Source organism: Phyllobates terribilis, unplaced genomic scaffold, assembly GCF_046119375.1.
Source record: "Phyllobates terribilis strain yellow unplaced genomic scaffold, ASM4611937v1 Scaffold_9__5_contigs__length_417890890, whole genome shotgun sequence".
Taxonomy (NCBI): Eukaryota; Metazoa; Chordata; class Amphibia; order Anura; family Dendrobatidae; genus Phyllobates; species Phyllobates terribilis.
The window spans coordinates 101,082,898-101,097,897 of record NW_027362769.1 but is presented as its reverse complement, the minus strand read 5'-3'; the positions used below and the strand labels follow the sequence as shown (position 1 = coordinate 101,097,897).

Here is a 15,000-nt window from a genome sequence, read left to right as displayed (position 1 = left end):
CGCAGATGTTGCACGGATGCACATTTCATCAGTGAATGGCTCTTCACGCTCTTTCCTCTGCTGGTTCTGGAAGGCAGGCGGGCACACACGTCTGATAATGGGATTATGATGATAGCGCTGCACAGCACAAGTACAAGCAAAGTACAATCAGTTTGTTTCACAAACCTGTCTTTCTCGTTCTGATTTCCCTTATCACTTCCATTGTTGATAACAGCCAGCTCGTCCAGAAGCGAAGTCGACTCTTTTGTGAACTTCTCGAATACCTGCAATGCAGAGAGGCAAAACATTATCCCGTACAAAAGGCGAAGAACTTCTATTCGGTTTGGCAGAATGAATACAAATTACATATTACAGACAGAAACACTACGGGCACGGCATATTGTAAAAAAAAACAAACAATACTGCTGACAAGAATAAAATAAAGCACAAATAATCCATCATAGCTGAATTTAAAGACAACTCATCAGCATGGTTTAAATCAGAATTTGTGTTAAACGCAATCTTAAAAAAAAAAATTTACATTGTTATTTTTTCATATCACAATCTGTATTAAAAAAAAAAAAAAAAAAAAAAAAAAAGTAATCTTGCAATTTTCACATTGGCCACTGGGGCTATTTTAGACTCTAACTTCCTGTTCTTTATACAAGACTGTTCAGGAGTCTCATTATCATCGGAGTCAGGAGTACAGTGGTAGGCAACACCTCTGTACAAGTCCAATAGTACAGGATTCACCTTTCACAAAATGCCAAGTCACAGCTGACCCTGCTCCCCCCTTTCTTCACAATAAACTTTGCACACCCTCATTAGATGCTTCAATACAAAAGAAAGGGTCAGAACAGGTTCATCATGGTCAATGTACATGTTAAGTCCCTGAAAGAACAGGAAGTAGGAGTCTAAATTATTATTATCTATATATATTTCTGATGATACATTCCCTTCAAATCAATAATGATAAATACATGACAGATGTGTGAATGTAAGTTCGATTTGATTTTTACTTACTAGTCTCTTATTCAGCCAATCCATATGATCATAAGTAAGGCTTCCACCGAATTCTTCTGTGAGCTGGGAAGGTTCTATGTACCTTGTCAGCTTATTACCGGACACCAAGATCACCTAGAAAAAAAAAGTGCAGTAGATGTCATAAACTGGCTGCGTCTACTCCCCAAAATGTTACATTAAGCTGCATATTATCTAACAGAAGGAACGCATATTACAGAATGCACACATTTAACATCATCAATATCAGATTGTTGGTGGTCCAACACCCATCACTCCCACTGAACAGCTCTAGCGGTGGCTGGATGTAAACATTCAATGGAGCTGAACAGCACAGTTCTGATCAATATGTAGTGGCAGCTGCCGAGTACTGCAGGTCAGCTCCTATTCTCTTGAAGGAGAAGTCATTACGCTTGGTGACCTCCAGGGCCAGGACATGGCCACAATATTCACTTCGTTGTCCTGTTCTTTTCTTTCCGTTGTCGAGCGTGTCGTATCTCCAGCCTCTTCACCATAGGCCAGGACTTCCCACCAGATTAATGCTGGAGCTTACATCGCGTCATAAGTTTGCAAAGATGAGGAGCATTATGACGCATAGTGAGCTCCAGCCTGGACGCGGATGGGTGCCTGGCATATAGTGCAAAGGCCAGAGATGCAGTGGACAATTGCTGAAAGAAGAGGACGGATGGTGGCCGAAGAGGTCAGGTCAGCGTTGCGGTGAGTATATTGTTGGGGTTTTTTTTGTTTACACTGTATGTAAGTCAGATGTTTATAAGTGGGGGACTCCCTGTAGTAAGATGACTCTGTGTATTATGCAGCCCAGAAAAAGGACACAAATGCAGTTGCTTCTAAAGGGTTAATTTGGAAAGGAGGACATAGCTGCCTCTAAACGTTTAATATGCTAGAGGGCGACAACTCTGTTTCTAAAGGGTTTATCGGAGTCTCTTGCTACACAACGCCCAATTGTGACAGAAATGACAACTGAGGTAAAACTTTTATTCTCCTGCTCCCTCTGCTGCTCCATAATACACAGGAATCCATCTTCCAAAACTGAAAATATCAAAACATCAAGCATGAAGACAGCAGCACAGATCTCAAATATTTCCATGCTGCATACAGTCTGACCACCTTCTGTCTGGTGGGATGTCACAGGCTGGATGTCTCACACAGCTGTCAAAATTTTGGAAAACCCAAGTTCAACCCCATCCAACTTCCACCTCCCTCTCTTTAATGGCCAGAGTTTCTATTGCTAAATTTGACAGGATTTCTTTACTATTCATAATTATCTGTATATTTGAGAAATGGTTATAATATGATTTCCTTTCACCACGTGAAGTTTCCTATAAAGGGATAGGTCCTCTTTATGAAGTCCTTTAATTGAAAAGGTTTTACTGGTATCAATTAGCAAACAGAAGAGGGAGAGCGAGAAAGAGTTCAGGTTCAAGTACAGTTCTGGTACCCGAACCAGAACCCAAACTTTCAAGAGTCCGCTCATCCCTAGTCACCGCTAAAACAGGTCTGACAGCAGCTTACTTCTCAAACTCTGTACAGGACACATGCACTCTCATCCAAAAAAATCATGCATGTGCAAGGGGTGGAGATAAGAATTTGGAATGAATATATGATGGGAAAATGAATCAACAGCTAACAGTCATCTTAAGCCATCTTAGGATATGTTCATATTGGAGCATTTACGCGTGGATTTTGGCACAGAAAACAAACAGTCATGCCGAATTCCATGTGAAGAACACCTACAAAACAAGGCCTATTGTTTTTAATGGAAAATTAAGTTGCAGTTCATACGGCTGCTGTTTTTTTTCCGACTAATTTTCAAAAAAGTCTTCAATGTCACAAATTGAAGCTGATTTCAGGAGGAATCTGCTCAAAAACCCGCGGTAGAGCCAACTTCAAATCCGCAATGATTTGCCTTGGATTTCTGCTGCAGATTCATGTTGGATTTTTCCGACGAGCAATTACTGTGTGTGAACTTAACCTCAGAGTTCTGATTTCCGTAAGGACAAGAAAGCACATAAAAAAATATGCTATACTACTTGGTGGATTGCACTGTAGAAAGTGTACAGGTTAAAATGTAACCTATAAGGGTATTATGTGATTTGCAAATCTTTGTAAACTCATATATTGAATGTCACAATGTATAAAATATTTCAGTTTTACAAATCTCTGTCTGTCAGCCATGGAATTTGATTAAAACCACAATATTGGATATGGATGAAAAGCCAATCCTTCATTCGCTAAAATATCATCTAAATTCAAATTAATTTCATACTTTCACAGGCCGCTAGGTTTTACTTCCGAGGCTGTCTGGAACGGATAATCTTTTACCCATGAAGAAAAATTTACATGACAGATCAAGAGATAAAAATGACATGGGAAACAATTGGCCAAAGTAAGAAGTCAACAAAATTAGCCAAAATCCTCAGCGTCAGTCTGCAGCAGAGTACAGAATTAGCAAGTATATAGTCCGGGTGGATGAAAATGTCACACATTGCTTAATGGCCATCCCCGGCCCTCCTCCTTATGATAATAGAAAGAGTGGATTTTGACACTATTACCTCTCTATTCTTATAGACAGAATATTTAATATGCAAATGAGAGATTTGCATTATCAACTTAAAACAATATATTATGTACATCTAAAGGCAGACACTTTAATTATTGCATTCTTATTGGGGTTGTCCGTCAAAAAAAAGTTTTTGTGGGACTTGGAACTGTAAAGAATAAACTAAGTGATACTCAGCTACTGCACCCACCTAGATACAGCACAGGCCGCTAAGTGGTCTGCACTGACGCATGAAGAAAAGACAGCACCGACGTGCTGGCACAGGCAGAGGAGATGTCCCCGTTCCACATACAGCAGGACTGCTGCCAGCGATTGTCTGCAGCAGTCAGGTGACTTGAGCTGTGCATCATCGGATGTTTTTCTAATCAGACACTGTGCAAGTCATCTCCTATTGCTGTGTCAGCCCTGACCGCTCAGTACTAACCATTACGAGAACAGTCTTGAGTCTTGAAGTGCTAAGAGTAGCAGTGATAGTCGTCCTACATGGAACTGCCGACCCCTGAATTGCACTGCGTCTCAGTGTTTTCTACAAGATGCATTTTCATCCTGTACAGTATCAATGTATTCTATACTATATGAGGCTACATAAGCCTGTCTCTATTTGCCTCCTGCTTTTGATTTGCTTCCTCTGCCTCTGCTTGTAACAGCTAAAATACATAAGCCTGTCTCCCTTTGCCTCCTGCTTGTGATTTGTTTCCCCTGCCTCTGCTTGTAACAGCGAAAAAGGAAACCTGGGTTTCAAAGAATACACTGGAGTTTCTGTAAACAGCACTCAGACAGTGTAGACTAGGGATGCTCAACCTTTCTGGTCCAAGAGTTACACTGTCAGATTAAGCCTGCAATAAATCTTAAACTTGAAACATTTATGGCAAATCTCAAGTATATGCGATAAATGTATGATAGGTGGCAGGTTCTAATCCTAGAACTCCATCCTATCTGGAGAATAGAAGTTTTCTTTTCACTGTTCACCTTCCAGAAAGGAATAGACCATGCATACATGCAGCTCTCTGTATTGTACTCAATGGGAACCTGTTGGCTGACTCATGCTGCCCGATCCGTGGGCAACATGTGTTGCTTGCTGCAGAGTTTCAGAGAAACATGTACTTTAAATGGCAGCCAGAGAAGAGGTGACTAGACAAAACGGAGGATCCCCACCAGCTTCACCCCATCCCCTCAAACAGACTGAAGGGTCTCTTCCTATGTGTGGGTATAAGGAGAGATCTATCAGTGTAGCTGACTGATCAGGGACCTGCCTGTTGGACTAGTCACCTAATATCAGTCAGTGCTTTCAATCATGGATTTCCCTGAAATTCCACAACGTTTCAGAGTAAAACACAGATGCAAAAGGCAGCAGTAGATCTCCGAATCATGCTCTCTGTGATTCGGGCAGCATGCATCAGCTTACAAGTTCCCATCAATGCAAGTTGCTAAAATGGATGTGTTTTACTACTGATGTAAATACAACAAAAATAGTAGCACACATGCATGGCCACATTTCCACCTCCCTACTGGTGTCACACGGGGGTAAAAACACCCCCATATAGCTAATTTATGGAGATCCCAAGTTACATGTTAAGAGGCAAGAGAACAAGTGCACAGTGGAATAACTGTGGTATATTTATATCTACAGCACGTGCCATTCACTTTATTTTCACATGAAGTATTTGGCTCATAAAGAAGAACCCGATGTTATTTCAGACCTTAATGATGTTATTCCTCAGCAATTCCAAAAGTTATTAATTATTAAGTAAATAAACTGTCAAAACCCCCAAAACCACTAAGATCCCCTGCAAGGTACAAAGAAATTCTTTCTCCAAAACACTAATAAAGACATTTCTTGCTTTTAGTTGAATACAAAAAGTTTTAATTTTTTATTGGAAATGTAAAGCAGAGGACAAGTGTGGTTAGGAAACAGTTCTTAAAGTTGTGAGATTTCTTCAATGATGTCATAAAACCGCACGCACGCGCGCGCGCACACACACACACACACACACACACACACACACACACACACACACACATACACGTAGCACAGCATTCGGAAGACTGGTGTATTTATGAATATATATATTTTCCTCCCCCTCTAAAGGGAACCTGTAACCAAGTTTTCCCAATATAAACCAAAGCCACCACCCATCGATCTGTATCTAAGACCCCAACTCCCCTTGCAGATGTCAAAAAATACCATATATACTTCTGGCATACGGCGCAGTCCAATGAGAGTCTATTTTTTTTTCTCGGCATCTCCACAATACCTGCAGCTGCCATCCTCCTGGCTTGACTGATGTGGATGATGTGTCCTAAGGAATCCACAAATCACTGCAAATCTTGAGCCTATGTAGCGGAAGCCAACTAAGTGCTATAATGCCCCGGCGCATATTAACAAGGACATGAAGCCAGTGCCGGCACTTTACGCCATACGGGACTTTACTCTGTGCAGTTACAAGATTTAAGGCGATTTGGGGATGACGTAGGACACGTCATCCACATCAATCAAGTCAGGAAGACACTTACTGCAGGCATCCAGATTTCAACTGGATGAGAATGAAAAGAGCGTGTCAATCAACCAAGGTAGGTGGAAAGAAAGTTTGCATTTTGTATATACTTGGACTCATAAAATATGGAAGTGTATAGCTGGACTCTTAAAAAATACTGAGTTTTCAGGAAGGAACAGAGTGATTCCAAGGTGGATTTACAAAGGAACTACACCAGCCTCATCAGGGTGAGATGATGTATATAGAGGCGACTGTTAGATCTGGTGATAGACCCTTTTTAAGACTCATTTACACTGGTCCATGATTGGTCAAATAAGAGTTCACCTGAAGGTTCAGTCTCGATCATTACCCGTTTGTGTGAGTAGAACTTGTGCAGACGAGGAGCATGGACTGTAAGGTCCTGAAGACGCTGTGAGGGCCTAAAGATTTGTGTATTGTGCAACCCCGGGGAATGTGCGAGATCTCAGGTGGGGGGAGCATGTCACAGACAAGAGCGCCCCGCCAGACACAGCCCAGAGCGCCCCGCCAGACACAGCCCAGAGCGCGCCGACAGTCACAGCCCAGAGCGCGCCGACAGTCACAGCCCAGAGCGCGCCGACAGTCACAGCCCAGAGCGCGCCGACAGTCACAGCCCAGAGCGCGCCGACAGTCACAGCCCAGAGCGCGCCGACAGTCACAGCCCAGAGCGAGCCGACAGTCACAGCCCAGAGCGAGCCGACAGTCACAGCCCAGAGCGAGCCGACAGTCACAGCCCAGAGCGAGCCGACAGTCACAGACCAGAGCGAGCCGACAGTCACAGACCAGAGCGAGCCGACAGTCACAGACCAGAGCGAGCCGACAGTCACAGACCAGAGCGAGCCGACAGTCACAGACCAGAGCGAGCCGACAGTCACAGACCAGAGCGAGCCGACAGTCACAGACCAGAGCGAGCCGACAGTCACAGACCAGAGCGAGCCGACAGTCACAGACCAGAGCGAGCCGACAGTCACAGACCAGAGCGAGCCGACAGTCACAGACCAGAGCGAGCCGACAGTCACAGACCAGAGCGAGCCGACAGTCACAGACCAGAGCGAGCCGACAGTCACAGACCAGAGCGAGCCGACAGTCACAGACCAGAGCGAGCCGACAGTCACAGACCAGAGCGAGCCGACAGTCACAGACCAGAGCGAGCCGACAGTCACAGACCAGAGCGAGCCGACAGTCACAGACCAGAGCGAGCCGACAGTCACAGACCAGAGCGAGCCGACAGTCACAGACCAGAGCGAGCCGACAGTCACAGACCAGAGCGAGCCGACAGTCACAGACCAGAGCGAGCCGACAGTCACAGACCAGAGCGAGCCGACAGTCACAGACCAGAGCGAGCCGACAGTCACAGACCAGAGCGAGCCGACAGTCACAGACCAGAGCGAGCCGACAGTCACAGACCAGAGCGAGCCGACAGTCACAGACCAGAGCGAGCCGACAGTCACAGACCAGAGCGAGCCGACAGTCACAGACCAGAGCGAGCCGACAGTCACAGACCAGAGCGAGCCGACAGTCACAGACCAGAGCGAGCCGACAGTCACAGACCAGAGCGAGCCGACAGTCACAGACCAGAGCGAGCCGACAGTCACAGACAAGAGCGACCCGACAGTCACAGACAAGAGCGACCCGACAGTCACAGACAAGAGCGACCCGACAGTCACAGACAAGAGCGACCCGACAGTCACAGACAAGAGCGACCCGACAGTCACAGACAAGAGCGACCCGACAGTCACAGACAAGAGCGACCCGACAGTCACAGACAAGAGCGACCCGACAGTCACAGACAATAGGAGGAGAAAGAGGCTGGAGAAGTCGGAGAACTGTAAGTTAAGTCCAATTTCAAGAAAATTGGATTTCACGAAAACAGATGCACTGACTTTCAATATAAAGGTATGGATGTCACCAAGATTTCAGAAGCTTTACACAGATGACATTAGTCATCTGCTGACAGTTTCCCTTTAAAACACTAAAATAGTAATAAGGGATCAGCCCTATGGATGGTGAGAATAATGTGGGCAAATAAGAAATCCAACATTCTGCTTTCTCGAGAACCATTATAATGGTCCTGTACTGAGTAGAGTACAGGAAACACGGGCAGGGTCCGGCTGTGCAATAAAACAATGACTGCGAACCTCTGGTAGATTCAGAACAAAGCAATCTGTGTCACCGCGCAGCACGGAAACGCAAATACATCCCCCAAAGGAATGATTGTCAAATACAATGGAGAAGCCTTTATTTAATTAAGTTTCTAAGTCATGTAGCCTCCTTTTATTACTTTATATCCTGCCGGCAATGATTCATTGTGATAAGCGTCATACATGGGACTCTACGGAGTCTTAATATTGCTCAGTAAAGACGATTTACCCTCTATATATCCCTGGTAACTGGTGCATAGCAGGGAACGTTATATTAAAATACATGTAAATCGCACTTCTGTTACTGATGCAACGACCTGCCCCCTCCCGTCTCTGGTGGATGATCATAGATCCACAATGCGCGCTGGCGGTTTATGGTCGGTGTATTTGCACGGCTGTGTTTGTTTGCATTGATTTGCTGTAATATAACTGTGATCCTTGGGAAAACATAAGCCGGCCATCAAATGAGCCGCAACAGCTCCAGGGAATTTATTTCCAATTTCTGCACTTTGCAGCAAGCGCAAAAAATAGTGGTGTACGCTTTTACATAATCATGCTCGAGGGGTGAAATTAAAATCATGAAAATGGTAAGGCACGAAAACAAACTTATACATGTGCTATTGGTGAATTCTTACTGCTTAAAAATAATAATAAAACGGATATGAAAGGTGTTGTCACATATAACTAACCCCTTCCACACCAAGAAAATTTTGTTTTTTGCGCATTTTTCAATTAATCATATAATGTACTAAAAACTTTGAAAAAAAAATTACAACTGCAGTGAAATTATGGGGAAAAAAAAACAAAAAAGAAAACACCATTACTTTTTCTGTCCTTCAATTTTACTGCATTGTGCAGTAAAAAATGACTTGGTGACATAATTCTTCATATGATATCTTATGTCAAATTGATGACAGTGACACTAAACTTGTATTTTTATATAGTTTATTGGTTAAAAAATTCAAAACTTTGAGAAAAAATAAAAATTGTTTTTTCTCGCCATTGCCTGAGACTCAATTTTATTTTCTGCTGATGGTTCTGTGTGAGGGCTTGTTTTTTGTCTGTAGACCTGTCATTTTTATTTCTACCAGTTTTGAAGGGGTTAATTTAAACTTATATTTTTATTATCTTTTCAACTTTTTTTTCTCCATCATCAAAGATCCTATCCGAATATGAAGTAGGTGTAATATTAATAATGTTAGCAAATATCTACAACTAGAAATATAGTATAGTTCTTCTGATTTACGGTGTCGCTTACTCCATGTGCAGGACATTTCAGTAGCTTAGGTATCCATGGTTACGTCAACTAATAGCTAACTAACTGTCACTATATGAGTGGTCATAACCATGGATACCCAAGCTACTGGAATGCCCTGCACATGGGGTAAGCGACAGAATCAGAAGAACTATACTACATTTCTGTTTGGAGGTATTTGCTAAAAATATTATTATTATTATTATTATACCTACTACATATTGGGATAGTATCTTGGAAATGGGAAAACCCCTTTAAGTTGATAGCTGCAGTTAGAGGGAGATGCTGGCTGTATAACACAGCAGGCACAGCGCTGTATGGAGCGGCCTCAGCTCCTAAGTTTGCTCCATCACCTGCGCCCAATGCAGGATGGACGTGAACGTCCTATAACGGGAAGGGAAGACAGATCCTGTAGATCTGAGAACCCTTCACAGATCTACAATGTAAAATATTATACAAAAATCATCACTATGTGTGAACACTGTGATTCACTATACGTCATACTGATGACTACTATATGGCAAATGCATGCTGTGTGCTTTGAACTAATAATACTTTTGAGGAAGTGTCCTCCAGGGCTGTGGAGTCGGAATAAAATGGACCAACTCCGACTCCTAAAATATATACCGTAATAAATTGGGTACAGTAGATCAATGCAGTTTGTGGGGAATATTTTTTCATAAGAATTTGGAAAGTTATGAAATGTCCTATAAGTGTCTGTCCTATTCCTGATCTAAGGGTCTAGACTTTTAGCTGAGATGAATCTGTGCTGCAGTAAATTTATCACTTAAACATGAGCAATGTATGAGGGAGTCGGAGTCGTGGAGTCGGAGTCATGGAAATTGAGGAGTCAGAGTCGGAGGTTTGGCTTACCAACTCCACAGTCCTGATGTCCCCCTGCTGAAACAATTAGCTGTATTCTGTGGATAGGTGTAAATTAAGTATCCCTGCAGCGCCACCACAGAGAAGATTCAGCATTACACAGCGCCAATATAAATCAGTAGGCGGTCTGTTAAAAGTAGGACAGGTCAGGCCCTCCAGAGGGAGACGCTCTTTGTGACCACTCTGCACTTTGGTAAAAAGATCCCAAATAGAGGATCCTGATGGGGGATTTGAAGAGAGATTTTTGATATGGGACACCCCATTGAAAGTGCACAAAAAAACAAAAATGAAAAAAGGACATCAAATTTTCTACACAGTACTGAAAAAATACCAGTTCACTGCCATCCCCTCTCCTCATGGATGATCATCGGCATTTTTCATCTATACTTAACCCATCATTTACCAATGAAGTCTATCTGCATCCTGGAATTAGTAAATGTAGACAAAACTATGGCCCTGATTCAACACCACTTTTGCATCTGTTTTTTTCTACTTTTCTGCCTTTTTATTTTGTTTTATTCTATTTCAGCCTTTTTTTAAGTCTATTTTATATATGCTCGCCTGCGTTTTTTATCCTTTCTGCTTTGTGAGCGGAGTCTTGCGAATCCAAATGTTTTCACTCGATTTATCAATTGCAACGTTTTAAAAAGTAGCAAAGTTTGGTGCAGCTTCAGTCCCTTTGTGTTGTATATTTTTTGAGTACGATGCAATTTTTGCGACATTTGGTGCAAAAACAGTTCAAAACAGGAAGAAAGTCAATTTTTTTGTCTTTGCCCCAAATTCACAAATCCTATGCACCCAACAATATTTCTCTCTAAATAATGGTAAAAACAGGTTATTAGAAGCAGGAAGGCCACAAAGCTCATAAATGTTCTCTATGAGTGGGGTCTTTCCATTCTCCCATGACAGGCGTGCCCCTATATATACCCCTACTTCTCAAATAAATGGATTTATACTAATAATTAAGCATTACTGTAAATCAACAGATAAATGGATTCGCTACGTTTATGGATTGAGGGGGTCAAACACATAATTAAAATATTTTGAGATCAAACTGACCAGCTAATTGTTTTTTTTTTTACATTAGCTTTTCAATTGATTGAAAGAAAGAAAAAACAACAACGATAAGAATAAAAATATAAATATGTGACCCTTAAAACACAAATGTGACCCAAATCAGTGAAGTAATTGTCGGGGGAAGCTGAATATGTGCTACACAGGTGGCTTAGAATATCTGAATAGCGACTTTACAACTAGTTCTTCCAAAAATAGGCCACTTATTGTGTTATAAAGTGCAAAGATCTACAGCATTATTCATAGTCACAAAAAGTATGACTGAGTGGTGCGCTTCACTGTACACCCCACTGATGACTACTTTGTGGCCAGTGCATGTTCAGAGCCTGATGAATTCAGATGAATTACTTATTACCCGGAAACAAAGGAAAGCTGCTCGGATTTGTTTAGAATGGCAGCAGTTAAATGACCACCAACCGGGTACATGCTGCCGATCAGCAGTCGTTTAGGGACAATCAGTAGATCTAATCTGATCATAGGCTTGGTTTAACCTTCTGTTAGTTTGGTTCTTGTTTGTTTTGTTCAAATCGGGTCTTCATTTTTTGGTTTTATTGTAACAGCTAGGATTGCACAGCATTTCATGCACTAGTCTTTCCAGTCAAAGATTAAAAAAAAAAAAGTTTATAGAACCTACAAATGTGTCATCTTTCCACAAAACTCATTACAAACTAACTAAACCTGTCTTATCTAATTACTAGATGGAGGTCCGCGGGAGGGCGGTAATGTCACAATGGGGGCAGGCTTTGCAGCGTTGAGAATCTCTCCCCCCATGTGCTCACCCACCTATCCACTCTCTCTTTCCCCCATGTGCAGACTTCTCCCGTCTGTGCTCTCTTTTTTGACCTGTCTACCCCATGTGCTATCCCCCTTGTCTGCTGTCTCTCTCCTTCCTGTGCTGTGCTCTCCCCTCATGTGCTGTCCCGTTTGAGCTGTCTCCTCCCTGTGCTCTGTCTCTCTCCCCCTTGTGCTGTCTTCTCCTCTCATGTGATCTCTTGTTTGACCTGTGTACTCCATGTGCTCTCCCCCTTGTCTGCTCTCTCTCTCTCCACCCCTGTGCTGGCTTCTTCCCTCATGTGTTCTCTCGTTTGAGCTGTCTCCCCCCTGTGTGTCCTCTCTTTCCTATATGCACTCACCCCAGACCTTTGTGCAGGCAGCATAATGGCGGTCACATTAAAACTGCGCATGCGCTCCTCCTGTACAAGGATGGCGGAGGTCAGTGAATCATTCGGCAGATCCCGGCGGCGGCGTGTTCGCAACGGTGTTCCGCTGGTGGTACTGCACAAGAGGCTGGTACCACCAGCGGTTTCCATATTGAGAGACCCATCACTTGGGTGTCCCAATATGGAGGTCGACGAACTTCCGCCTCTTGGAATTCTGGGATCCAGACACATCTGGACGGAACCGGATCTGAAGACATTACAAGGTAAGTATATATTAGATTGATCATCCATTGCTAAGGTAAGCGTTTTTGTAAACTATTTAAACCTTATTTTGCCTCCTTCCCCCCAAATATCATGCAGCATAGTATTGTTGTTTATTGCCCAGTTTAACGGGGTTGTCCAAAACGAACAGTGAATTTCAAACTAAATGTCTAACCATTTCATTTCCTAATCTAAGCACTTTTATAATGTACTTCAATCAAAAACATATATATTTTTTGTTGTTTCAGGATCCCAACATGCAGGGGGGATTCTCAAACAAGACATTGGGGACAAGGCATTGCAGTTACTGCCAGCGCCCTGAAATGAGATGTCATCAGTGACAACTGTTTCAGGTGTGCAGCTAGTCTTTTCTCTACTGAGCATGTGCTGGTTAGTAATTCTGACACATGCTCAGTATGCAATCTCTGCAAACTGCGCTATATTTCTTTCAATGCACACTGACATTGCACTCCTTCCCCAGGTGAGAAGCCTGCACGAGAGCGCACTGTCACTATGCATTGAAAAAGGAGAGACCGCACCACGCAGGGAAAGCAAAAAAAATCAGCCCAGCCCCTGAAATAGTTTTATGGACCTAGGCTACGCTTCTATGACTGAAACCTGAGGCTGCTGGAAGTAATAAAGTTAATTTCCTCACAGAAGTCATGCCAGGCTTTCAGTATTGCAGCTGGGCACCTTTAGGCTATGTTCACATGTTGCGTTTTTGTTCTGCAGCAAAACCAGCTCTCTTGGCAGTTAAGAAGCTGCTTACAAAAAAAACGCACCAAAACCTGTGTTTTGACTCTGCTTCTTTTCTGCCAAGAGAGCTTGTTTTCCTACAGAAAAAAGACGCACCAAAAACGCAGTGTAAACATACCCTTAAACTGTGGAAAATCACAAATAAATGTGTACTGCTGTACCAGCTTTTTTCACTAAAAAAGCAACAAAACCCTGATACCTGCATTTTTGCTGTGTTTTTGCACTTACCCAAAGCTTTCTATGGGTGAAAAAAGCACAGCAAAAATGCTGCAAGAAGTGACATGCTGCAGTTTGCAAAAAATGCAGCAGTTTTCTAAATCAGTCAGGAAAAAAAACGGTGTGCATGAGATTTCTAAAATCTCATATCCTTTGCTGGTACTGTAAAAAAAAGCAGCTGAAAAGTTGCATAAAAAATGCATTAAAAAACGCAGCACAAACACAACGTGTGAACATAGCCTTAGCATTCCATTAACCGGCAGATAAACCCCTTATCTGCAGGGTAACAGTGTTTGGGGACATGAGAGGTTCCCTTCAACAAGTCACTATTCACATTAAAACCATAGGGTAGCCACATATAGAATAAACAACTCCCTTTTTTACTTTCCTCTTCACTCGAATATATGTGGAGTCAAGAAAAACCGGATGGACAAATGGAAACCCAGCCTTACAGATCCGAAAGCAGATCAAGTGTAGGAAGCTTGAAGGAACCCAAGTCAGGATGCTCTCTATTTATTGTCAGGGTAAAACATTTTTGGAGTAATATTACACCCCTACAGTAATTCCCTCACTCTTCTACCCTCCTAAAAAACTAAGTAAGTCAGGTTGTAACGGGGCCAACATTCAATATCCGAGTATGGACTCTGAGGTCTGGACTGCCACATATGAGGCTGTTGAGTTCAGGTCCAGACATTGTGGTCCTGTTCTCCGGCCGGTTTCACGCGTCCAGCATTGATGTTTCCTAATCCTGTTCCCGGTAGTCAGAGCAAGCCCTCCATAGATAAGAGCTACTTCTCAGATAACGTTTAGTCCCATCAGTCTTACCTCAAAACCAAGGCGATCTTTCTCCTTCCAAAAGCAAAAATGTGTTACTTTCTTATCCCAGAATTCGTCCGGCTTCACCACACAAACCAGAGAAACTTCGGCAGGAACTACATTCTGAAAAATAAAACATGTACATAAAGGGATGAGCTGGGCTTTATCGAAGCGCATTAGAGGGAAGATCTCATCAGAAATAACCTATTATTTAAATGTGATTTTTGTTTTAATGTTTTATTTGTTTTTTTCCATATCACAATCTTTATTAAAAGTAAAAATTAGAGATCTTGTAATTTTCACACTGACTATGGAGATTTTTTAGACTGATTCTTCCAGTTTCAGG

The 15,000-nt window shown here is 42.7% G+C and overlaps 1 protein-coding gene across 4 annotated transcripts in view; it reads right to left on the bottom strand.

Moving 5' to 3' along the window:
• SESTD1 (SEC14 and spectrin domain containing 1) overlaps nucleotides 1–15,000 on the bottom strand; it is a 141,076-nt gene that overhangs the window by 39,405 nt on the left and 86,671 nt on the right. For all 4 annotated transcript variants that reach the window (XM_073646804.1, XM_073646805.1, XM_073646806.1 and 1 more), the window contains exons 5-7: nucleotides 14,664–14,777; nucleotides 1,003–1,116; nucleotides 166–263 (exon numbers count right to left, since the gene is read on the bottom strand). In XM_073646804.1, the coding sequence (XP_073502905.1) occupies nucleotides 166–263; nucleotides 1,003–1,116; nucleotides 14,664–14,777 (326 nt within the window). The remainder of the gene's footprint in view (nucleotides 1–165; nucleotides 264–1,002; nucleotides 1,117–14,663; nucleotides 14,778–15,000) is intronic.